The following is a 25,716-nucleotide window of genomic DNA, read 5'->3' on the forward strand; positions in this document are numbered from 1 at the left end:
TGAAATTATACTTTTGTTACATTGTTTGCCAGCTCAGCTGGTTAGCTATCTCGCAGTCTCTGACCACCAAATGTTGCTCACGCTAGCTAGCTAGCCACTTATTATAGCTTGTTTTCTCAAAAAGTATGTCAGCTAGCTAAGTTAGGAATGTTATTAATACAACTCCCATCTGCTGTCGACATCAGGATACGGTTTTTGTGCAATAGTTCCAAAAGTGGTAATAGCTTTGACTGCATGCTAACAATGGATTCAGAGACATTCAATGGCTAGCTACACTACAAACATAATTTGACCAGGTTCCCATGAAGCAATTGTAATGACAGTCCACCACAACATACCCAAGAGTTTCCTGATTTAGCAAAGGGTGATCTGTGTTCAATTTCATTTTTTTATTAGAAACAGTTTCATTGGTCTCAAAAGAAAAAAAACAGTTTGAGGTTATTGTGAGGGGATTTCGCCAATGGTTGAATGGGGAATTGGTCTTCCTGGAAAAATGTTGTCCACGGTTGCAACAATAACCAAGGGGGGCTGGGCATAGCAAAGGGTTAATTGCTCCCAGATTTTGTTGCGGCAGAACGTTAACGGAACATTGTGTTATTACATTAACCTTAAGAGAATGTTCTGTGGTAGTTTTTACAGATGTTGTGAACTATATTTTTTGTGAATGTTAGCAGAACATTCCAATGATATTTTCATTTCCAAAATGTTTGGAAAATGTTTTTTTTGGTGATCAGAAAATGTTGGCTCAAACCCTAACAAGAACTTAATAGGCATATGTTAGCTAATGTCCTGTGAATGTTCCTGATTTGCTGGATTCACACAGATGCAATCATGTGACTAACGTTTCAACGTCACCATGATTTTTGCAGTGCTCACTCAGATTTGTGCCAACATTGAATAGTTAGGCCAACATTGAAGTTTTTCATGGATAAGCTATTATAATTATTTGGGTTAGTAGCACACTATTTAATCAAATAATGGTTTCCTTATGTCTATTCCAAATCAAATATTTGAATGGCTCTGTCTCAATCGTACCGTGTATTACCATGTTGCAATCATAGACATGATTTTAAAAAAAATCAAAACTGTCACCAGTTTTTGTCACCTCTGTTGCCGAGTGCTGGCGTGTCAGGATTCACAAGTTTTCACTGTCTACCTGTTTGTTCAGACTAATTTGTTAATTCCTTGTTAGATGACTGAAATGTCACACATTGACAAATGTCAATTGTTAAAGGCCTGGGTATTACAGCCTGTGTTGCTTTTGTTCTCCAGCTCATGCACAAGATGTCCTGTTCCAAGGGCCAAGATGGAGGACAGAGCCCAGTGACCTCATTCTCCCCATCAACTTCCCTGACCAGGAAGCTACCATTAGATGTGAGGCAGAGGGGAACCCCTCCCCACAGTACAGGTAAAGGATTCCACCAATCTACACTATAATTCCACAATTCAGTGTGGAACTGCCATTAGCGACCATTTAACATGGATGTTTAACCAAATATTCAGTCTCTCTCTCTCTCAAGGCAATCAAACCGGATACTAAGAGCATTGATTGGTATTGATTTGGTGGAGAGCGAAAAACATTGGGCTTACCATAGTAGCAGTAGAGATACTGTAAAATCCAAGAAACAAGATTCACCTTTTACTGCAGTTGGCTAAATCAAGGTTACATATAGTGTTTCTTGGTAGTCTTAAACAAATCTACTTTGAAACAAAAGTACACACCTCACGGGGTATGGGCCTAAAAAAAGAAGACACCTGTACCATGTCAGATATGGAGTTGAAATGTATTCCATTTTGAGTTTGCATCCCAATATTACACTTTATATACATTACAGAATACTGAAATATAACAAACCGTTTGACATAGAAACACCAGATTTTCTGTGTAAAAAATAAATAATATGTTTATTAATTATTAAATTATGACATATTAATAACATTCCACCCATGAGGACACTGGGTCATTTTACTGCAGGAAAGGGGTACGCAGACATTTAACCAGACAGAGAAACTGATTTATATGGTATGCTCATTCCAAAAAACCTAAAAGCCGTAAACTAACGCAGGCTTTGAGCTATGATTCAGATTTAGATGGGAAGTCAGACAACCATTAGCTTATAAATACTTCAGAGATGTGAGTCTAGTTATCTTTATTACAGATTTGATTTAGGTTGCTCTAGGATTGAAGCTAATGTTTTATAATGTGCTGCACTGCTTAGGAAATCATTAGGAATGTAGGGAGATTTCAGTTTCTAATTCTACTCTAGATTCTCTGATATCCCCCCCCCCCCCGGTTATTCCCCGGTGGTAAGTCTGCCTGAAAATGGCAGCCCGCGTTGGTTTTGTGGTAGATTGTGTTTCGTAGCTTGGTCAGCATCATGTAAATGCACAGCAGGCAGTCGAGAGAGGTAATAACCTTGTGAGTGACATTCCGTTAAATGCTTACATTTCCTCTAATGCGTATGTGCTGAAAACATGGGTCTTAGAGCAGCAGCAGGGGGTATCATTATACTTGTTGTGCAAGCTGAGCAATCCAAGGATGAGCTGAACCATTACAACTTGCACTAACTCGGAAAAAGAAGTCGAGTGGACGTGTTCTCACCATCAAACCGAACAATTAGGATTGTTCTTTTTTTTTTACTTAAGTGCACAGGGAAAGCATAGATCGTGGGTTATGATTATGTGTGATAGAATGTGGTCTAGTCATCTGCGCCTCAAATTGGAATAACCCTCGAATGCTGTAAGTAGAAGCCTCTTTAGATTTTTAAGTGCTGCGCAAAAGTTTCCTACATTAGTAAAGTAACAGTGATATGTTTTCTCTGGATTAATATTGGATGTATTGGATAACACATTAGTCATCCTAAGCAATTCCAAATATTGTGATTGTTTTCATGCAGGCTAATAACACTCCAGTTAAGTGTGTCTAATGAGCTATTTCACACGATTAATGTTATTTGTAAAGCCCGATCCAAGACAAATTAAAGACAATCCAAGCTTTCGTTGTGAAGTGGATAGAACCAAGTCGATCAAATTGAAAAGTAGGACTTCAAGCACCCATTTTACGTAAGATAAGTGTATTAAAACCAAATGAATACAGAGCACAGATCTGAGTAGAATTGAAGTGAATCACTTTATTGAAACAAACTCCCATGGCAGGGGATTGACGTTTATGGGAATACTTTTAAAGACACTGCATCGTTTAGTCCTTGGACTCACTGCAAGTAAAGGGATCATTTGTGGCTTTATTTGGGTTGCACCAGAGTGTATGTTTGACACTGACTGTTCTTGACTTGTGTCCCCTCCGGCAAGGAGAGGACTTTTGTCTTGATGATTAAAAGTGAAACAGAAATGTTTAGCAATACATTTCCCAAACGCAAAAAAACTCAGGACCTCAAATGCCCCCAATGAGCTGCCCGAGCTGTCCCTCAGAGCTGCAAAGGGACAAGCTTTGATCTCCCACAGGAAGGCATCAACTAACATCAGTCAGTTTCTAGTGAAATTATACTGGAATCTCAAGATTTTTGCGTTTTGTCAAGAGCTTCACATTTTCCAATTCATGCCAAAGTAACCATCTCATATCACTGAAACAATGCCCTTTAGTACTGTCTTTTTTCTTTATCTTTCATAACCAGTCCCACACAACTTCACACTTGACATCACTCCACACCACAGCGCATGTTAAAGATATTAGTACTTGATCTGTTACAGTAGGGGTAGTTTTTCTCAATATGGTTGTCACTTTTGATTTTCTTACTTGTCAGTGACCCATAATGAACACTACATTGGGCAGTGTGTTCTGAACTTACTGTAATGTACTGTAGAACCAAGGGCTTAGTGGCCAATGGACATCAATCATTTATTTGTGATGTTCCCTGCCCTCTAATGTGAAATCTTGGAGATGTTGTCACGTCTCTTAATTTATGTAATAGCGCTCCGAGGACACGTTAGGCAATTTGAGTTTCTCATTTAGTCTGGAAGCTACTCACAGCATGGAGCCTGAGGAGATAACTTTGCATCTCCTGCCCTGACAAAGTCTCAGACTACTGAAATATTAATTATTCCATTTCAAATACAACCATGTTCAATGATGATATTCAGTAATATCTGATGAGCTGTTAGTCTTATTCTCTGCCAACATTCCGGGTTGAGACCAAGGGCCCTCTTTCTCCTGGTCAGCAATGTGTTTTTTAAGGGCCAATATTAGCTGTGTGTGTGTGTGTGTTTGTCCTCAGGGGAAAACAGGTGAGGTGAGTGGCTGGAGACAGCGCTGAGCACGGCACCATTCCCTGCCTGTATTTGATGAAGAGGCCTCATGCAACATTGATGTGAACCTCAAGGTCGGCCAGAGTTCATCCAGACCATGCCATGAGCAGCCCATGGCCTGGAGGCTGTACCAGGCTAGGACAGCCAGAGCAAATAAGGGAGCCATTAGTCTTTGTTGTTGTTTAGGAACCCTACTGTCTGGTGTGTTAAATTCCCTCCATTCACTCTATAAGGCTCCACTAATGCCATGGCCCCAGAGAAATTGTGCTTTTTCGAAGTGCTGTTTTTCCATTTTTTGTGAAGCACTTCAGTTGGAGTCCTCATCTGTGGATGAGTTAAGACCTGAGGGGGCAATGAAAAGGAGATGAGACCACTACTGTTTAGAATGCAGAAAGATTTCCATGGTGTTGGAGTGCTCATTCAGTTCCTCATTAGTCCTGTGCTGGCAACAGGTTTGAGGGCACAGACTCCTATACAGGTCAGAGCATGCAGTGTGCAACAATCATATGCTCTCACAATACAATATAATTGGCGCCAGCTGTCTTATTTCATGTTTTTTACACTATATTTGAGGTTTTGCTCACAACCTCACAGCTGGTAAGAACCATTTTACTGACTGTTAGAGAGATGGATACACATCACTGCATATGACGATGATGGTGATGATGATGGTGATGACTCAAATACAATATGACGAGGCTCCCATGGATAATTATAGTTTGCATAGTTGATAGTAAAGGATCGTTATGTCCGCATGGGCTTTAATTGGTGGCGTGATCGTTTATTATGAGGACAATGTGGAATATCAGTTATATTGGTTCAGGTTTAATAACTCCACATCTGCTTATGGGTACATTTACACCAGCAGCAGCACTGTGGTTTTCCCTCGTTGTTTACTCCTACTCTCATGGAATGGGTGCTATGTATGTGACTGGTAGTTTGATGCTCTATCACCTAGCCCTTCATCCTCAGGGGGGGTTTCATACCAGGCCTTTTCTGGTGGCTACTTAGTGTTGGCAGGTGAGGGGTGTCTCTGACAGCTTGTCCCACTGTTCAAATGGAGCCGAGGCTTGCTGTTCGAGGTGTTGCTGCTGCTTCTGCCGCTTCTGCTAGATGGGATGGCTGGCTGTGTCGTGCGTAGACGCCCTCACACCCAGCAGAGGCAGAGCCCAGCCATCTGCTCCAGGGGTGTCTGATCTGCTCAGCCTGCCTACCGTCCTCTCCCATTAAGTTCAGATATGCTGGGGTGGCTGCGAATACAACCAGCCACCCAACCCCCTCTCTCCCGCTCTCCTTTATTATTTTACACGTCAGATCCTTCGGCTAGGCTGTATACGCAGTGTCACCTCTGCTGGGAAAGAAAATCCTAGGGGAAACACTGGTATACATACGATAACATGATGGATCATATCAGCCATTTGGAACATGCATAAACAAGATGCTTTTTTAAAGGCAATTGAGATTGAATATGGCATCAAACTGTCTTGTTTGAAATGTTTGTATTTGTGCGCCCAGGAAACATAGGTTTCATCACATAACTTCAAACATTTAAACAATTATTTTGGTATCTGGAATGGTGACAAAATAAGTTTGATTAAGTGAAAGCCGCACTGAGATAGATGAATAATGCAGGCAACAACATGAAAGACAGCTATATCTTTTGTAGTCTGTCAGACGGGAGTCTGGAAAAAGTCATGGCTGGTTTTAAGGCTGTATGAAGCACCACTTTCTCTGCTCGTTAGTTTGCTGAAAATAAAAAAATATTGATTTTTCTCCCCCTCATCATTGAATTGTCATTTCACGGTCCCAAATTGCATTGCTCAAGCTAGCTGGCTCAAAGTCTTATCCTAATCATGCCTAATTTCTTGCATTCTTAAGTGGAAAATAATCTATACTTATCATGCCTCTCAGCTTTGTTAACTTTGGAAAAACGAAAATAATTTCCCCATTTTGTAAATTGTTTATTGCAACAAATCATTAGAGTAGTAAATAGTCCAAAACATTTGTATGTTGTGCATTCTTTGACCTCATGCTATCTGGGAATTTAACTTAGCTGCTGATGGATGTTTTTAAAGAAGTTGGAAATAGGAATTATTATGCTCAACCCATAACTTCACATGCAACGTATTTTAGACCAGTAATATGAGATATGTGATTATTTTTTTTACATAATACAATTATTTTCAATATAAAAAAATAGACTACACAGTGTTTCAAAGGCAACTAGCTAACCCAATACACAATGAAAAGTTTCATGCTCAAAATACCAACAATTACAGCGTGATTATATCCAATATCGTCATTTGATTCAATTGTCTTTACCAAATCGATCCATGTGATAAATGTTTGTGAGTGTGTATCTCCAGAGGCCCGGCTGCTGATTGTGTTTACGTCTTTCCAGATGGTCACTAAACGGAACACTCATTGATCTGGGGAGTGACTACCGGCGTCACATGTCTGGGGGCAACCTGATCGTTAACAGTCTGGACAGGGACCAAGACACGGGGATATACCAGTGCTCTGCCTACAACACATGGGGGACCATCCTCAGCCGCAGAGCCACTCTGAAATTTGCATGTAAGTGATCAGGCTATCCCTAGCGCGTTATAGGGGAGGGGTGTGTGTATGTGTGTTTCTGTGTGTTTGTGTGCATACATACTTGTGTAACCCTCTCACCAGGCTCGAATTTGACTCTCGCGATATTACCTGACATAGAATATCTCAACAGCATGGGATGTTAGGTGAGAAGGACATCTCCAATAATAATCCCTATTGTAAACTATCTAGAGTGATGACAATTAGGGTATTAACTTGAACTGAAATGATTATAGGTTTCTGTTATTGTATCAGGATAGGCTACCCCATGCATTCAATTAAATTGAAACAGTAAAGGACTCCACCAAGGCAACATACATAAGGTTCAAAATGTGTATTATTACATTTTCAAAGCACAACATCAAAAGAAATACAAATAATAAACCCCAATGAGTCGTGCACAACCCATGTCCAAATTATTTCAAGCTTGTTTAAACTGTTGGCGTGCGTTGGAGCTAAAAAAAAAAAGACGACACAGATAAAGTCCCGAAGCAACCCACAGTTGTGGTTACTCACTACTCGTAGATATTCCCTCAGTGAAGTAGGGCAGTTCCTTGCAGGTTTCCTCACAAGATCCACAGCAAGCACAGCTATCAATGCAGACAGTACTATTTAGCAGTAACCGATATCCCATGGGAAGATGAACTCGTTAAGCTTTCCCAAGCATTTCTCTCTCAGTTTCACATGATGCTAGGCTAACCTCAAGGCTGTCAAATACCTCCACAATGAGACGATAGCATCAGTCTTTACTAAGTCTTAACTAAATTATAACAACTCTCTTATAAAATAAAATCGGTATTTCCCTTCAAACTCGGTAGGTATGGGTTTTGTTCTATTTGTATCATCTTTTATAATTCGTCTTCACCAATGGTCATAATGTAATGTCCATCCTTTTCTCAACGTCTCTCTCCCTCTCTTTTTTCCCAGGCCTCCCGTTAACCAGGTCCATTCTCCCATTGGCCACAGCTTATCAAGCGACCTTATTGGTCAAAACTTAAACTTAAAAGTAAACCAACCTATTCACTTATACATTAAATAAATATTTCTTCAAAAGAAATGCATGAACAACATTACAATTTGGGAGCAATTCAATCACCTTTTAAATATAATACCAATTAAGTATAACAAATAAACTCAACACTTGGTTTTAACAAGAATAAACTCAATACTTGGTTTTAACAAGAGTATTACACTTGCAAATGTGCACGCATGTTTGTGTGTGTGTGTGTGTGTGTGTGTGTGTGTGTGTGTGTGTGTGTGTGTGTGTGTGTGTGCACTTGAGTTGTGTGTCTGTGGCCTCTGTGTCTTTAGCATTCTGATTTCTTGCTCGGTATGCTTCAAATAGATTTTTTTAAAGGGAAATGGTAATCGAATGAAATGTCAGATGCAACAACCACAGTGGGCGAGGCAGCTTCTGACTGCCTCTGAACTCCATTGATTCTCATTAGTCTCTGTGTTTCCAGCTTTGACAGCGTCTGTGCAACCTCGGTACTGACTGATACTGCCAATCTATGCAAGCCTCTGTGATCTGGACTTGAAAGGAAACCTACACAAATAAAGCTTCAACTTTGCAAACCAGAAACAATCATTTTTTTTACTGTGGAATTGTTTGCCGTTGCAGATAGATCAGACTTGGTTGAACAGCCTGTCTGGTATTCTAGAGAGGGAGATCTGAATATCATAGGAGGTTGGTGGCACCTTAATTGGGGAGGACGGGCTCGTAGTAATGGCTGGAGCGGAATAGGTAGAACGGTATCAAATGCATCAAACACATGGTTTGATGCCATTCCATAGGCTCCGTTCCAGCCTTTATTATGAGCCGTTCTCCCCCCAACAGCCTCCACTGGTGAATATGAAGCTTTGGTGTGGGTCTCTACCGTATAGAGAGCAGACCAATAGACAGTGTAGAGAGACACCTCTCACTGATCATTGATCACGTCCCAGGGATAGAGAGCCTTTCCTTCCTCTTAAGAGATGGACTGCCATTACCCTTATGGGCTGGATAATGAATCTCACTTGTGGGGCCTGGGTGAGGAGGGAACTGCTTGACATTTATTGTCTATTTGAATGCTCAGAGGTCTTGGAGATAGATGGGGATTGCTGCATACACGGCTAGATTTTCCTCGTAATAAAGACTCTTCCATAGACAGGGATGGCTTACCTCACCCATTTCCTGTCTACACAATTCAACTGTCATTTCAATTATATATTTTTTTGCGATGTGTTATGGCCATCAACTTCATCCTACTTTACATTGAATTTCTGAACAACTGTAACGCAACTCTTATACAAATGTACACACACTGGTATAATACACACCAGGGAGAGAGAATGAAATACATTTAAAATGACATTCCCTCTGTACTTGTAACTTGAGTTGCTATTCCTTTGTGGTAAAAATAGAATGAAGAGCTTGCATGGTGTTAGATAGGATACCTTTATATGTTTTTCCTGGCTTCCCTCCTGACACATTCTTATTGCCTCTCAGAGTTGGAGTCTGTGTAGAGGAGACATATTACACAGAAAGCCATCGTTCTGCTATAGACAAGGCAGAGCCAGCTTATAGAGTGCTGCATTTTAGCAGTCCCTACTGTCTCTCCCTTACACGGACCATTTCTGTGTGAGGGAGAGAGGAGTAGAGGGCCTCCGCTCCCTACCGGAACTGATTCCTACCTCTTAGCCCCCCCCCCTGTTACAAAAGGAATATTATCAGCTGCTGTTTGGTTAAGCTTTCCAACCAGCCTGCACCAACTTTCCCTCGTCTAGATAGCCTAGCCTAACTCCTCCAGCGTTTTAGATTCAGCACCATGTCTGCGAGTTGATATTCTCTATGGCTCTATTAGAAGATGGCGACTCACTGTGTGGCCTGAACAGAATCCTGCTATGACTTGGCTGTGTTGGATTTCACCACGGTCATCAGAGACTGGCTCATTAATCTTCCATTCACTCTCCCACTCCCCTCTGTGATCCTCCTCTTTTCCCACTTCCTTTTATCGGTCACATTGACTTTATTTTGTTTGTGTTCGGGGCCTGACTGTAGGGCTGCCCACCCGAGGGTGCAGAGTCAGTAGGGACAGGGGTACAGTAGTTCACCCATCACTCACTAAACTAGAGTAACATTTCATCAGCCCAGGTACAAGCTCAGTCAGGCAGCTTTTCCTCTTTCATTTGCAGGGATGAATTGCTCCCAGAGTATCGACAGGGAAGCTAGTGCTTTTAAGGGCGAGATTACACTGCATTTAATAATGATGTTGGTTATTGCTCTTGGCACTGATTCCTGTTATTCGTCATGTGCTCAGTGTTTGTGCAGTCCCTCCAACTTCCTCCCCTCTTTTTATCCCTTTGCAATTTAATCTCCTGCTGCTATCATAACGACTGTGTGTTATTAGTCCATCAGTAATATTTAATGTTACAGTTGCCTTTCTAAGTATCGGATAGCATTGGGGGTGTTCTAAAGCAATCCATTACTGTACCTGTAAATGGTTTTCCTACAGTACATGGATTTTAGGGCTTTAAAGAAACCAAGATAACTGATACAAACTGGGAAACACATTAGCTGATACGGATTGAGTTATCAGCTGCATTTAGACATAGAGTAATGCTAAGGTTTGTGCTTTATATTTATCCATTCTGTCTTCTGTAATAACACTAAAGCTTACCCTTGATTTTTGTGTTGATAAGACCTAGATAACTTCAAGACCCAAACGACACGGAGTGCTGTCAGTGTCCGAGAGGGCCAAGGAGTGGTTTTGTTATGTGGACCACCCATGCATTCTGGAGGTAGGTTTTTTTCTTCTCCATATTAGAGATATTTATGAATACCTGAGAAGATGCCTCTCCTCTGTATCCAATTAAAATCTTTGATGCAGTATATGAGTGAATATACAGGCGCTGTTTAGTGTGCTCACATTCCTAACCTAATCAGTTTTTTCATAAAACATTATTTGTTAGAGCCTCAAAGCATAGATTCTTGCTAGCAGCCTCAAATAAACTTATTTCACACAGATGTTTGCAGAATAAAGATATGCTTAGCTGGCCTTCTTTTCATTCTGAACTTTCTTACAATTAGTGCCAAATCTGGTGGCAAATGAAAAGATATTCCTCAAATTGGAGTCTTAACCTGATCATTAGGCAATACGGTCTGAGTAAAGTGCTTTTAATAAAACCTGTATTAGATAATCAATAGTAACTTATCCTAACTTAAATGGAATGCAGAATTCAAAGGGATTTTGTAAACCAATTTACTCTACACCCTACAGGGAAAACAAACAGAATCACTTTCTGGAATATCTTATTTATCTTCCATACTATTTTCAACTTGTACAGAGGAAGTGACTCGGCACATGTGAGACAGCTATTTGAAGTGTGTGTGATCGCGACACTACTCAATTCCAGTTAGCTTAGTATTGAATAATGGACTTTGCCTACATACAGGCTAACCCTGTTGTAGGACCACTCACTTTTAACATGACATTGTAGAGTGGCTGGTTCTTCTCTAATGTATTGGCTAAAGTGTGCCTACAGTAGGTGTGTGTATACAGTCCTGTACAGCTGGAGGAGACGATAATGGCCTGGGGTAGCCAGTGTGAAACACAATGCGACAGCCTCTCACTCAGAAATGAGCTTATGCCAGGCGTGTTGTTGTCACCATAACAGTATTGTGTTTTGTTTCCCTATTTGAACAAGTGAATAAGACCAAGTAAGTGTGGCACTGTGCTCATTGCACTGTGAAGCATGAATGCCACACACAAACTTGGAACTCGTTGAGCCCATCACTATCCACTGACTGTAAGACATCTCTGCAGGTTTTTACTCTGCCTCAGCGGCTTCAAATGCTGGATTAGAGGTTCTCTCAAATGACACATTATATCTCATGTTACATCGACATGGCCACAAAATAAATATTGTTGCCAACTAAAGTGACTACATTAGGGCTCTGCTCCATCATAAATATGTGTTTATTCTCCAGGGCTCAATTATGTTTATTTTTGTGTCATAGCTATTGCATGTTTGTAACGTTGTGCTTGTTACATAAATAGCCATTGTGTTCAATAAGAAAAGAGGTTGTTGCACTATATTTTCATTTTCCTCTTGATTTGTATTTTCTTGACAAATGCTATCACTGTTCATTACGGCCACATAGCTCAGAGTCAGGGATCCCCGGTCTTGCTTTGCTTCGTCAGAATGAATTGGTTTCGGCTTCAGTGAACCGACTGCAAAGACGTGATCCCAGGAGCCAAGGTTTGCGAGGCGTTCCCCTCCCAGGGGGACAGGAGATGAGCGACAGTACGCTGCATACACACCTTTGTAGTACTGTACACGCTCTCGCCTCCACGCCACGGTAGATAGGCTTTCGCTACGGTACCTCGCTCCTATGAATCTGTGCACTGGCTCTTTTCAAGATGACCCAGTATTGCTGTGTGGCAGCGCTCTGTGTTCTTTAGCTAGGCCTGTTGGCTGAGGAGAAGTGTGGCATGCATGAGTCAAGCCTGGAAAAAAGCCCTGTCCCCAGTTACTCAGGGTAGAGGACAGGGCATGTGTCATGAGAGTGCCAGTGAGGCGCTGTAATCCGTTTTGTTTCGCTCTCTTTCCTTTGGACACTCTTTTTTTTGTGCACCAATAGCTGTTCTACTATCTTTGCCCTGGTATCTTCTTGGAAGGAAACTGAAATAAGGAAAAGGAAATTGTGTGGAATGCCAACATGATCTGCTTACAATGTGTTTTTCTTTTTGTTTTCTAATACAGTATTTCATCAATGGGCAATACCGACACTGAGCTATTTAGCATACATGCTAAATTATATTTTCAAAAGGGAATTTTTCAATGTAGACTCCTACGCCTACAAACACATTACTGTGTTGTAATATATTAATACTACTGTACTGTATTTACCACTGTCATATTCCTCTCCCTCCTAGAGCTGACATTTGCATGGATCTTCAATGAGTACCCATACTTTGTTCAGCAAGACAGTCGTCGATTCATCTCCCAGGAGACAGGAAGTCTGTACATTGCTAAAGTGGAGCCTTCTGATGTGGGAAACTATACCTGTGTGGTCAACAACAGCATCACTAAGGGGAAAGTCCTCAGCTCTCCTACACCACTGGTCCTGAGGAATGATGGTAAGATCCCATCCTTTAAACAGACACACTGATCAGACAGCACAACAACAAAAAACTGCCCAGATGTTTTAAAAACTGCCCAGATGAAGCCCCAATTTGTAAAACATTGGCAGTCTATGCAGTCTACAATAGACCATTCTATCCAGATATTCTGGAATGCTGATTATAAGTGGTCAAAGAGAAAGCGTAATCTTACCCCCTCAAAAGATAAAGTCAAAGGGTGAAGCTGTTGAATATAAGATTCAGTCTGAAAAGGAGATTAATCCCAGCCTTCATCCAGGTGTGTTCTTCTTTGAACCTTTTACAAACCTTTTCCATTTCTCTCCATCTTACCAACCTCTCAGTGATCACTTCTGTTCCACACACAACTTACCTCTGTGTTTCTGGGCCCATGTTATTGTTGTACCATGTTTACCAGGGCGTAAAGCGAGTGTGCCATTAATCATTGATGCCAAAATTTGGTTTGTGTATTGTCTCTCTTTCATAGGAGCAATGGGTGAATACGAACCCAAAATAGAAGTTCATTTCCCTGACACTGTTCCAGCTGCGAAGGGATCCACAGTGAAACTGGAATGTTTCGCTCTGGGAAAGTAAGTTGGAGTGAATGTGCAAGTTTGTGCATATGTCAGACATATCATTCTAATCAAATCAAATCAAAGTTTATTTGTCACGTGCGCCGAATACAACAGGTGTAGTATACCTTACAGTGAAATGCTTACTTACAGGCTCTAACCAATAGTACAGAAAAAGGTATTAGGTGAACAATAGGTAGGTAAAGAAATAAAACAACAGTAAAAAGACAGGCTATATACAATAGCGAGGCTATAAAAGTAGCGAGGCTACATACAGACACCGGTTAGTCAGGCTGGTTGAGGTAGCATGTACATGTAGATATGGTTAAAGTGACTATGCATATATGATGAACAGAGAGTAGTAGTAGCATAAAAGAGGGGTTGGCGGGTAGGACACAATGCAGATAGCCCGGTTAGCCAATGTGCGGGAGCCCTTGTTGGTTGGCCCAATTGAGGTAGTATGTTCATGAATGTATAGTTAAAGTGACTATGCATATATGATAAACAGAGAGTAGCAGCAGTGTAAAAAGAGGGGTTGGGGGGGCACACAATGCAAATAGTCCGGGTAGCCATTTGATTACCTGTTCAGGAGTCTTATGGCTTGGGGGTAAAAACTGTTGAGAAGCCTTTTTGTCCTAGACTTGGCATTCCGGTACCGCTTGCCATGCGGTAGTAGAGAGAATTATGAGGTTGCTGTTTTTAGGATGCTGGTATATTAGTGATATCACCTATAGTCTTGAAGTCAAGTATCACAAACCACAACCTTATCCTGCAACCAACTCGCATTACACAGTGACGTCAACAGAGAGCGACTCATGCTGAAAGCGGAACAGTAGAGAACTTAGTTTGTTGTTTTTGAAAGTTTCTGAAAAAGCTTTTTCTAGAAAAAAAGAATGTTTACCTGTTTAGTTTGGATCCCGCGACGCAGTTAGCCTCAGTTGCTGGGACTGCTACTATCTGTCCGGGGATACTGCTAAACCCTAAAGTCTGAAGAGCTACTGATTGGTGAAGCAGCTAGCCTAGCTATCAAACTAGCCAGGTTTCCTTGAAAGCTTGAACACAGCCCAAGACGGGGTTAGCCCTGGTGGCTGGGGCTGCGTATAGTCCCGGGCTTGTGGCTGTTTAAATCCCTGCAGTTTTTTGCTGTTTCCATCAGCCCTGTGAGCTGTGCAGGCTGGAATTGCGTGGAGTACCCGTGTTAGCCTACGTTTCTACCGGCTGAGAAACCTGTTACGAGCCCAGGTGACCTACCCAGGCCAATAATGGTCAAGTTCCTAAGGTTCAATGACAAGATGGCTGTTCAGGAGTGAGCCAAGAACTCGAGAGAAACCAACATCTTCCTTAACGAGGACTTCTCTGAAGCTGTGCGCCAGAGGAAAGAACTTATCCCAGCTATGAAAGCTGCCAGAGAGCGTGGGGGCATTGCTTACATTAGCTACCATAAGCTCATTGTCCACCCTCCCTCCCAAAAGCCTGGGAGGAGTTAGAGAGCCAAGCTTCTGGGTCAGTAGCTTCATCACATATGCACAGGCACACATACACCAACTGACACTCACAAGCGCCTGATTGATTGACTGTTAGCTATTTACTGAAAATATAAACTCAACATGTAAAGTGTTGGATTCATGAGCTGAAATGAAAGATCCCAGAAATGTTCCATATGCACAAAAAGCTTATTTCTCTCAAATAATGTGCACAAGTTAGTTTAAATCCCTGTTAGTGAGCATTTATTCTTTGCCAAGGTAATCCATCCACCTGACAGGTGTGGCGTATCAAGAAGCTGATTAAACAGCATGCACATTACACAGGTACACCTTGTGCTGAGGACGATTAAAGGCCTCTCTAAAATGTACAGTTTTGTTACATCACAATAACACAGATGTCTCAAGTTTTGAGGGAGAGTGCAATTGGCATGCTGACTGCAGGAAGTCCACATGAGCTGTTGCCAGAGAATTGAATATTAATTTCTCTACCATTAGCCGCCTCCAACGTCGTTTTAGAGAATATGGCAGTATGTCCAACCGGCCTCACAACCGCAGACGTGTGGCGCCGTGTGGGCGAGAGGTTTGCTGATGGAAATTTGAATGCACTGAGATACCATGACGAGATCCTGAGGCCCATTGTCATGCCATTAATCCGCTACTATCACCTCAAGTTTCAGCATGATAATGCACAGTCCCATGTACACAATTCCTGGAAGCTGAAAATGTCCCTGTCTTCCATGGCCTGTATACTCACCAGACATGTCACCCATTGAGCATATTTGTGATGCTCTGGATCGACGTGTACAACATCATGTTACATTTCCCGCCAATATCCAGCAACTTAGTACAGCCATTGAAGAGGAGTGGGACAACATTCCACAGGCCACAATCAACAGCCTGATCAACTCTATGCGAAGGAGATGTGTCGTGCTTCATGAGGCAAATGGTGGTCACCCCAGATACTGAAAGGTTAGAAATCCATATCCTCATTTAAACCAGGGTACTTAGTGGCCTGCAGTTTGTATATCCAAAAATGTTCCCTTTGGTTTAGCTATTTAAGATGGTCTCCTTTTCTAATTGAGGTCGGAACATATTCAAAACCCATAGCTTGTAAGGAGGCAGTGTTGCCATGGTGTAAGGACTTGTAGTGCCTTGCCATGGGGTAGTCTTCATTGCCTACCCATATGGCGTACTTGTGTTCCGCTAAGCGGTCTTGAAAGTGTCTCGTTGTCCATCCAATGTAGAACACCTTGCACTATTGGACATTCCAATCTGAAGGTGACATGAGTGGTTTTGTAGTTAATGAAATGCTTGACTTGATACTCCAAGATGTGTCAACAAAATATTTAGTATGTGCAATATTTCTGCAATGGTTGCACTGGTTGTATTTGAAAGAGCCCATAGGTTTGTGGTCTAGCCAAGTTTTTTGAGAGTCAACAGGAAGATGGATGTGGACTCATTTGTCATTTAGGGTAGGACAGTAGCGTATCACTTTGGATGATTCCACAATTCTTTTTAATTATTTGTTCTCTGCTTCAGTGCTGTATTTTGTAACAAAGTACTCTCTCTGATGCGTCAGGAGGCACTCCCCTTGCAACAAGTTATTTCTGTCAAGTCGTACGTCCCTTATACCTGCATCTTTCAGGACCTGAGCGCTGTAGCCCCGATTCAAGAAGCGATTATCGAATTCAGCAGATTTGACACTGTAATCTTTTTCCTGATCGCAAATTCTGCGCTTTGGAATTGCAATGTTCTCTTTTGGCCTTTTGGGGTTGAAGCTGTCTGCCCTCAGAATGGTTTTCCCATCTGAAGGTTTCCTAAAGATTGATGTGTGCAAACAAACTTTGTCATTTTTACTGATGTCAAGGTCCAGAAAAATGTATGTTATACTTGCTGTACTCCATAGTTAGTTTGATGTTAGGGTTAATGCTGTTAAGGTATTGGTGGAAGGAAATAAGTTCATCTTCTGAGCCAGACCAGAACAGGCAAGCATCATCAATATAGCGTCCCCACCATATAATCCGGTCAAAGAACCGGTTTTTAGAAGGATCCAAAATGAAGTCATTTTCCCATTTACCTAAGTACAAACTAGCGTAGGAAGGGCTGTAGCAAGCTCCCATGGCACATCCTTTGACTTGTTTAAAAATACGGTCCTGAAAGACAAATATATTATTATTAAGAGTCCATTCAGTCAGTGAGACAATGAATTCTGTGGGAGGCATCTCTGTCTCAGGCCGGGTACTCAAGAAATGGTGCATAGCTGCCAACCCTTATTCATGTTCAATGGTGGTGTATAGAGACTCCACATCCATGGTGACTCAAAGGAAGCTGTACCTATATTGTTCAGTTCCTTAATTTTGTTCAACACATCTGTGGAATCTTGAAAATAGGCTGGGAGTGAATGCAGAAAAGGCTAAATAAAGTAATCAATGTACTTGGAGATGGGTTCTATCAGACTTTCATTACCACTAATGGCTGGTCTGCCTGGGGGGGGTTCAAGATTCTTGTGGACTTTTAGAAGAAGATAAAAAGAACCCATACGTGGACTGCAATGGAAAATAAATTTGAACTCAGTGTCTGAAATGTAGCCATTCTCCTTAGCTTCTGTGAGGATCCCTTTCAATTCAGTTTTTAGGTCCTCTGTAGGGTTGAAGGTAAGAGATTGGTAGAATTCATCATTGTCTAATTGACGGTAGGCTTCTGTCACATTTGTCTTTACTCCACACTACTATAGCGCCACCTTGGTCTGCTTTTTTAACCACAATCCATACATTTTTGGACAATGATTCAACTGCATCCCTCTCAACCTTAGAAAGATTATGTTGTGTTTGGTTAGAGTCAATTTTACCCTTAAACAGATTCTCCACATCAAAATTCACCTTCTTGGCAAGTGTATTTAGTGTGGCATTCTGGACTATGGGACAAAAGGTGGACTTGGGCTTAAAATGTGTTTTTAAGGGCACAGAAACTGCCTGACCTGAAACACTGGTGTCTGTAGTTGGAGAGATGTTTTGCTTGTACCAGGCCTTCAGATATAGATTCCTGTAGAAACAAAATATGTCAATCTTTGTATTGAATTCATTAGTTGAGTATATGGGTGCAAAGGACAGTCCTTTAGACAAGACCCTTAAACAATCATCAGAAAGGGGTTCTCCAGAAGTGTTGATCACAGCCTTGTTTTGGTCCTGCTCCGTGTGGTTGGATAGTCTTGATTTCTTCCTCCCCCTCCGTGTTGGCCTCTTCTGCGTCCTCTGCCTCTCTTGTTGGGGAACCTGCCTGGCTACTCTTCCTGGAGGCACCGGCCTCTGATTGTCTGGGGTGACCCTCATCGCCACTGCTCATAAAGTTGAAATAAACAGATCTTGTGGGTTGGTTTTCTCCAGAAAAAGACCTTGCCATCTCTGTAGTCTACTGCATCTCTTCTAAATGTCCTTAGCTTGTCTTGCTTCAATGTCAGAGTGAATGTGTTTATTTCCTCTTTCAAAATCTCATCACATTGTCGTGTCTTTGGCTATGCTGGATTAAGTGATATGACATGCTATTCTATAAAATCCTTTCTCTGTAATTAATATTACCTGATTAAGCTAATCATGTAAATGTAATTAACTAGAAAGTCGGGACACCATGGAAGAGTGTTTATAGAGCCGTTATCTTCCGAGTAAACTCTTAATAACTTAGTATTATTTTACATCGATAGCAGTCAATATTAATCGTCATATTTTCAGTCTCATAATGAAAGTTGTAAATTCTTGGTTATCTTCACGAACCCTGGCTAACAAGTTGAATCAGCAATACAAAATTGGGTTTAATTATTTATTTACTAAATACCTAACTAATCACACAGAATTACATATACACAGAATACAAATTATGTCATACAGAAAACGTCCCTGGTGGACGGAGCCAACATGGCGGCTTGTTACACAAAGAAAGGGGGTTGGGCTTGAATGAAAGAGCGGGAAGACTTAGGAACAAAGAAACAGCAGCTATGCTATCGTAAATACAGAATCTTATGCATTCTAAATTACCGCCCATTTGGAAAAGGAAAATGCAATAAATATTTACTCTGAGCTGCGCTTCGGTAGATTGGTCGTAGATGCTGGCCGGGTTGGCCAACAGATCTTCCGGTCCTCAGAAGAATGTCTCTGGTGGTAAATTGGATACGTGGTGGTATCTTCATCTGTGGTAGACTGGATCCGTCGTCCGTCCTTTCCTAGCCCACGTCTACAGCGGCCGCTGCTAACTCAACGGCTAGTAAGTATCACTTCGGTAGTGAATAAGTTCAAAGTTCATAACATTCACAACCAAAGCTCACGCCGAGGTTGGCTTAGTTCTGTACTTGACATGTGTGTCCTTGTAACGCAGAGGCTGCAGACCTCACGTAGTGGAACTCGGTTACGTTGTGTCATTGTCTTATATAGTGGTGAGGGGAGAAGGGTGTGTCATCGTTTATAACCCCTGACTCTTCACAGGGGCGGGCCACTGATAAAGCAGGGCACTTTCCTTATGAAAACCCAATTCTCTCAATTGGAAGCTAAAATTACATTTAATCTCCTAACAAACAATTTCAATATCAAACATTTCAATTGCATAACAATTCCATGTGACTCTGACAACTAGAGGGTGTATACTTTCCCAGGTACAGTTTATGTCGTCCTGTCATCAGTCATAATGTCTCAGATGACAACCGAACTGACATCCATACTCATTAAGTTCCAAAGCATATTTCCAACTGGTTTTATTACCAAAATATGGTTCCTTTTCCCCATTTGTTTGATGTTCCCAGACTCTCTATATTTAACAAAGGCTATTCAACAGTCCTTCAGTAGGGTCAGAAAGAGAGGGGAAGGGAGAAAGGTATTTATGGGGGGTCATAAACCTTACCCACAGGCCAACATCATGACAACATTGTGCTTTGTTAGAATTGTCACTGTTCTGTAATTTTCCTTTTTACTTCTTCAACTTCTGTTTGGACTACATGTCCTTTATAGCTTCCTCTATTAGAAGTAGCATTAGGTCAAAAGAACACACGTTGAGAATAGCCTCCCATTTATCTCTAAATTCAGTCTTACCTTGTGCTCCATTACCTGGAAACTTCATAATACGGAGGCCTCTGGGGATTAGGCCTTTTCTCCAATAGTCAGACAAGCTCATAGAATTGAGGTCAAGTTTGGTGTCTTTCTCCATAAGGTGTTGCAAGTCTCTGTAAGCCATGTTCATGTCCGTTCCAGTATTCTCTGTGGCTGTCATCTCATCTAGCAACGAGGCAGTGGTAATAATATTTTGACCCTCTTCATGGGAATAGGAAAATATTGTAGCCTCTTGGGTAAAATCCATAGTATCAGTTGTAAAATGTCCCCAAAACACAGAAAAAATGACTGTGGAGCTGCTTCCTCTAAGCACTACCCAAGTGCTGTGATTAACTTGTAGAAAAAGGAGGAAGGGAAACGCTGCTAAGGTAATAGTATATTTTGGTAGGCAGAAGGTGCTCTTTGGTAAAAGAGGTAAATTGGTCATCAAAAAGAAAGGAGGACCAAGGCACACTTCATATAATTAATCCAAATGATTTTATTTGTATGGAATGTTCAATGGAAACAAAGTTTAAAGATTCTGAAGCGTTCGACAGGGATGCTGGATGTTGACTCCAACGCTTCCCACAGTTGTGTCAAGTTGTCTGGATGTCCTTGAGGTGGTGGACTATTCTTGATACACACAGGAAACTGTTGAGTGTGAAAAACCCAGCAGCATTGCATTTCTCAAACTGGTGTGCCTGGCACAACTTGTTGAAAGGCAATATTTTGTCTTGCCCATTCACCCTCTGAATGGCACACATACTTAATCCATGTCTCAATTGTCTCAAGGCTTAAAAATCCTTCTTTACCCTGTCTCCTCATCTTCATCTACACTGATTGAAGTGGATTTAACAAGTGACATCAATAAGGGATCATAGCTTTCACCTGGATTCACCTGGTCAATCTTGTCATGGAAAGAGTTCCTAATGTTTTGTACACTCAGTGCCATATTCCTATAAAGCTTAGAGATCTCAAGTCAAATGTTGTTGAAGTGTTGTGGTTGCAAGTTCTCCTGCCTCATCTAAAGCCTCTTCTTTTGGGGTGCTGCTATAAGCCACCAAGTCGTAACAGTCAGTATTTGGATAATATGTGTGCAATGCTTGATAATGTGTGTGATGTTAACAGAGGTCTATTTTCTGGTTGACCTGAACATTGACTGGTTAGCAACTAGCTGTCCTCTCAAGAGGAAACGTCTAACTGTGACTAATGCCTGCAATATGACCCAGGTTATCACTCAAACAACTAGAGGGCATTTCAATAGTGTTGGATCTGTGACATCCACTTGCATTGATCATATCTTCACTCAGGCTGCAGAGCTTTGCTCAAAAACAATATCAATTCCCATAACATTGTGGCAATAACAAGGAAAGCCTAAGTGCCAAAGGTTGGGCCTAAAGTAATTTATAAGAGATCATACAAAATGTTTTCTCATGACTCTTTTGTTGAAGATGTAAAACATGTCTGTTGGTCTGATGTGTATGAGGAAGTGAATCCAGATGCAACACTGGAAGTATGTGTAACATGATTCATGCACCTGTTAATAAATTAACTGTGAGAGCTGTTAGAACCCTCTGGACTGATGATTAATAGAACAAATATTATGGTTCAAAGAAATTATGCAAAAGAGGTAGCAAACAAGTCAGGCTGCTCAGCTGATTAGTTGACATACTTTAAATTGAGACATTTTGTGACTAAACTATATTACCAAACCAAGATGAATGACATAAAACACAATGGGTAAAAACTTTGGAGTACTTTAAATTATATCATGGGCAGAAAAACCAATTAATCTCCATCGTTCATTGAAATTGATGGGTCATTTATTTATTTTTTTAAACTTTCGATATTGCCAATCATTTAAATTACTATTTCACTAGTAAAGTGGAAAAACTTAAGTGAAATGAAAACATTGAACAGTGAACCATCATATTTTTGTATAAAATATCTAATAATGAAAGAGAAGGATTGCTGTTTTGAATTTGGTCAACTTAGTGTGATAGAGCTATACAAACCATTGTTATCCATCAATGATGATAAGCCACCAGGTATAAACAACCTTGATGGGAAACTATTGAGAATGGTAGCGGACTGTATTGTCACCCCTATTTGCTATATCTTTAACCAAAACCTAAAGGAGTGTGTGTCCATAGGCATGGGAGGAAGCTAAAGTAATTCCACTGCCTAAAAATAGTAAAGCACCCTTTGCCAGCTCTAACAGACACCCAATCAGTTTGCTGCCTACTCTTTGTAAACTAATGGAAATCATTTGTGTGACCAAATACAATGCTATTTTTCTGAGAACAAGTTAGCTACTGACTTTCAGCATGTGTATACTGTAGAGAAGGGCATGCACTTGTACTGCACTGATTCCAATGACAGATGATTGTTTAAAATAAATGGATAATAAGATAGATTTCAGTGCAGGATGTGATTGTATTATACATTTTTATTGAAGACACTGACTTGCTATGGCTTTACATCACCTGCCATGACATGGTTGGAGAGTTATGTATCCAATAGAACCCAGAGAGTGTTCTTCAATGGAATCTTCTCTAACATCAGATATGTAGAGTACGGAGTCCCTCAAGGCAGTTGCCTTAGGCTGTTACTCTTCTCTATTTTTACAAATGATTTGCCACTGGTCTTACACAGAGCTAGAATGACTATGTATGCGGATGATTCACACTCTACATGTCAGCACCCGAAGCCAGTGAGCTCACTGACATTCTAAATAAGGAGTTACAGTCAGTATCAGAATGGGTGATTAATAATAAACTGGTCTTAAATACATCTAAAACTGAAACCATTGTATTTGGTTCAAAACATTCTCTAAGACCTAAACCTCAACTGGAGTTGTGTACAAAGGGTGTGACCATTGAGCAAGTTGAGGAAGCTGAACTCCTAGGTGTAACATTGGATGGTTAATAATCTGTTGTTAATTATCAGTTGTTGTGAAGAAAATCAACTGTACTAGTTGTTCAGGCTCTGGTCTTGTCCCATTTTGATTAATGTCCGGTAATATGGTCAAGTGCAGCAAATAAAGACCTAGCAAAGCTGCAGCTGGTTCATAACTGAGCAGCTAAAGAGCTTTCCCTTAACTGCACATACAAGACTAACATCAACAACATGCATGCCAGTCTTTCCTGGTTGAGGGTTGACGAGAGATTAACTGCTTCTCATAATTTTTATGAGAAGTATTACTGTAATGAAAATTCCAGATTTTCTTCATAATCAAATAACATTCAGCTCAGACACCCACAAGACGTGTCACCGGGGATCCGAAACAAATTCACGGCAACGCACAGTATTATACAGAGCCACGATCGCATGGAACTCCCTTCCATCTCCAATTATTCAAGAAAACAGAAATATTACCTTAAAAAAGATATTAAACAACATCTCATGGAATGGCGGGGACTGTCAGGTGACACACAAACACACGCACACACGCACACACAAACACAATCTAACACACACATTTTTGTGGTATTTGTCTTTTTTAGTTTGGTCTTTTTGAATTGTTTGCATATCATTGTATTTAAAATGTGTGTGACTGCTCTTGTCTGTCAGTTTATCAGTACTTTGTTACTTGTCATGTTTTGTGGGATTTTTTGTACCCCAGGAAGAATAGCTGCTGCCTCTGCAAAAGCTAATGGGGATAAACAAACAAATATCACAGATTCCCAAGGGGCTACAGAAAGCAATATCACATCGTAAGGATGTGAAAATCAAATGTCCTTTCATACATCTCCCAGGAAGGCAAAGCCGTAGAAATTTGAGACAGTGAAAATGGATGAGAGACAGATTTGTATGGTTACAGTAATTCTAAAGGTTTTGGCAGCCTCATCCTTAGAGAAAAATTGAATTCCATTACACAGTAGAAGCTTCTGTACAGTTAATCACATTTTTTCCACCTCAGACAGTCGTCGTCATTAGGGCTTTTTTTCGTTCCTAATATTGCAGCCCAGTCCCAGAAATAAGTTGGAGGAGAACCAGCGGCGTCCCATTTCCCAGTAAGGTGAAGATGAAGAACTCCAACGCAGTCCTTGAAATTCAAAATTTCCAGCAGGAAGACACAGGGACGTACGAGTGTGTGGCAGAAAACAGCAGAGGCAAAAACGCTGCACGAGGTCGTATCTCCTTCCATGGTAAGTGATCCATTTCAAATCCAGAGAGACTTATGAGTCAATGTGCTGTTGTAATAGATATCCCCATTTTTTATGGAGGCTTGGAGTCGGAATACTGGCTGTGGCCTTGGTCGTCTGATAGAAAACCTGGCTGTTAGGAATGCTCAGTGAGATTAGCATAGTAATTGTGTGTAATGATGGAATATTCGTTCAATGCTTATATTATTTCAGTGGTCCATGATAACAATTCATTTTCAGTCTTGACTCAGTTGTCCTTTTTATCGTCATTATGTCTTTTGAATCCCTGACATTTGCATATTCCCTCTTTTCATAGCGAAGCCCCATTGGCTCCAGACAATGATCGACGGGGCCCTGTCCATTGAAGAGAATCTGTTCTGGGAGTGTAAGGCTAACGGGAAGCCCAAGCCCTCCTACAGCTGGCTGAAGAATGGAGACAACCTAATGGCAGAGGTATGTATGGAGCCCTGGCAACCACCAGCTCTGAGCATGCAAAGCGTTCATCCCCCCCTTCACAACCCTGTGATGGATCCGATCTGAGGGACCTGTCCCACAGACACATCACATCAACATCTCCACCATAGTGTGCCGTGGTTCAGGCTGTCTGAACAGCTGATGGGGTTAAAATTCAGTCTGAGTAAGACATCAGCAAAAAAATCAGACCTGTCTTAGTGGCTTTTCCAACTGGATGGCCATGGAAAATAAATTGCTTATTAGTGTTCTACTGGTATTGTCAACATTGCTTTTTTTTTCTTTTCATTGAAGCTGCAGGTCAGCATTTTTTAGCCCCAATCTGAGCATACATACTGCAACAGAGGGCTATAAAAAAAAAAAATCTTCTTCTCTCTTGCTTTCTTCGTCTCTTCATAGTGTACAAGTAATTGCATTTGCGCCTGTGGACATATTAGACTGCTCCAGCAATACGTATACAGATCTGTCTGCTTTCTCATCCACAGGGCCGGATACAAATTGAAAACGGGGCTCTCTCCATAGCAGCATTAAACCTGTCAGACACCGGGATGTATCAGTGTGTAGCTGAAAACAAACATGGCATTATTTATTCCAGCGCTGAGCTAATGGTGTTAGGTAAGATTGCTTTCCTCTCCGCTTTTTATCTGTGTCTATCTTGCTGTGTGTTTGATCATATTCTTAAAGGTGCAACTAGCATCCTGCGATTACCCTTTTCAAAAATCACTCTGCTGCCTCATTTAATGCCACTTCGGCTCCAGAAAAGAAAACATGAATCTGATGGAGTGTCCCATTTTAGTTTCAATCATTTCATTATATTGATTTTGATGCTACAGATACGTTGCATAGTGGCGTCAGAGGGCTTTCTCATGTAGATGACATATCGATTTACTTGGAGAGCTTTGATGAGTTCTATCTGACATACTGGATGAGAAATCCAATTCTGTCTTGATATTTAATGACACTGGGGGTCTCAGATGATGGCTGACAAAACA

General features: G+C 41.1%; 1 protein-coding gene across 1 annotated transcript in view; it reads left to right on the top strand.

Moving 5' to 3' along the window:
* The window catches only part of LOC106582848 (contactin-3), a 75,654-nt gene that overhangs the window by 29,629 nt on the left and 20,309 nt on the right, over positions 1–25,716 (top strand). The window contains exons 3-10 of the mRNA XM_014166370.2: positions 1,273–1,408; positions 6,665–6,840; positions 10,540–10,638; positions 12,777–12,980; positions 13,468–13,570; positions 24,072–24,256; positions 24,570–24,706; positions 25,210–25,339. Coding sequence (XP_014021845.1) covers positions 1,273–1,408; positions 6,665–6,840; positions 10,540–10,638; positions 12,777–12,980; positions 13,468–13,570; positions 24,072–24,256; positions 24,570–24,706; positions 25,210–25,339 — 1,170 coding nt within the window. The remainder of the gene's footprint in view (positions 1–1,272; positions 1,409–6,664; positions 6,841–10,539; positions 10,639–12,776; positions 12,981–13,467; positions 13,571–24,071; positions 24,257–24,569; positions 24,707–25,209; positions 25,340–25,716) is intronic.

The sequence above is a fragment of the Salmo salar genome, chromosome ssa22, assembly GCF_905237065.1.
Source record: "Salmo salar chromosome ssa22, Ssal_v3.1, whole genome shotgun sequence".
Classification (NCBI taxonomy): domain Eukaryota; kingdom Metazoa; phylum Chordata; class Actinopteri; order Salmoniformes; family Salmonidae; genus Salmo; species Salmo salar.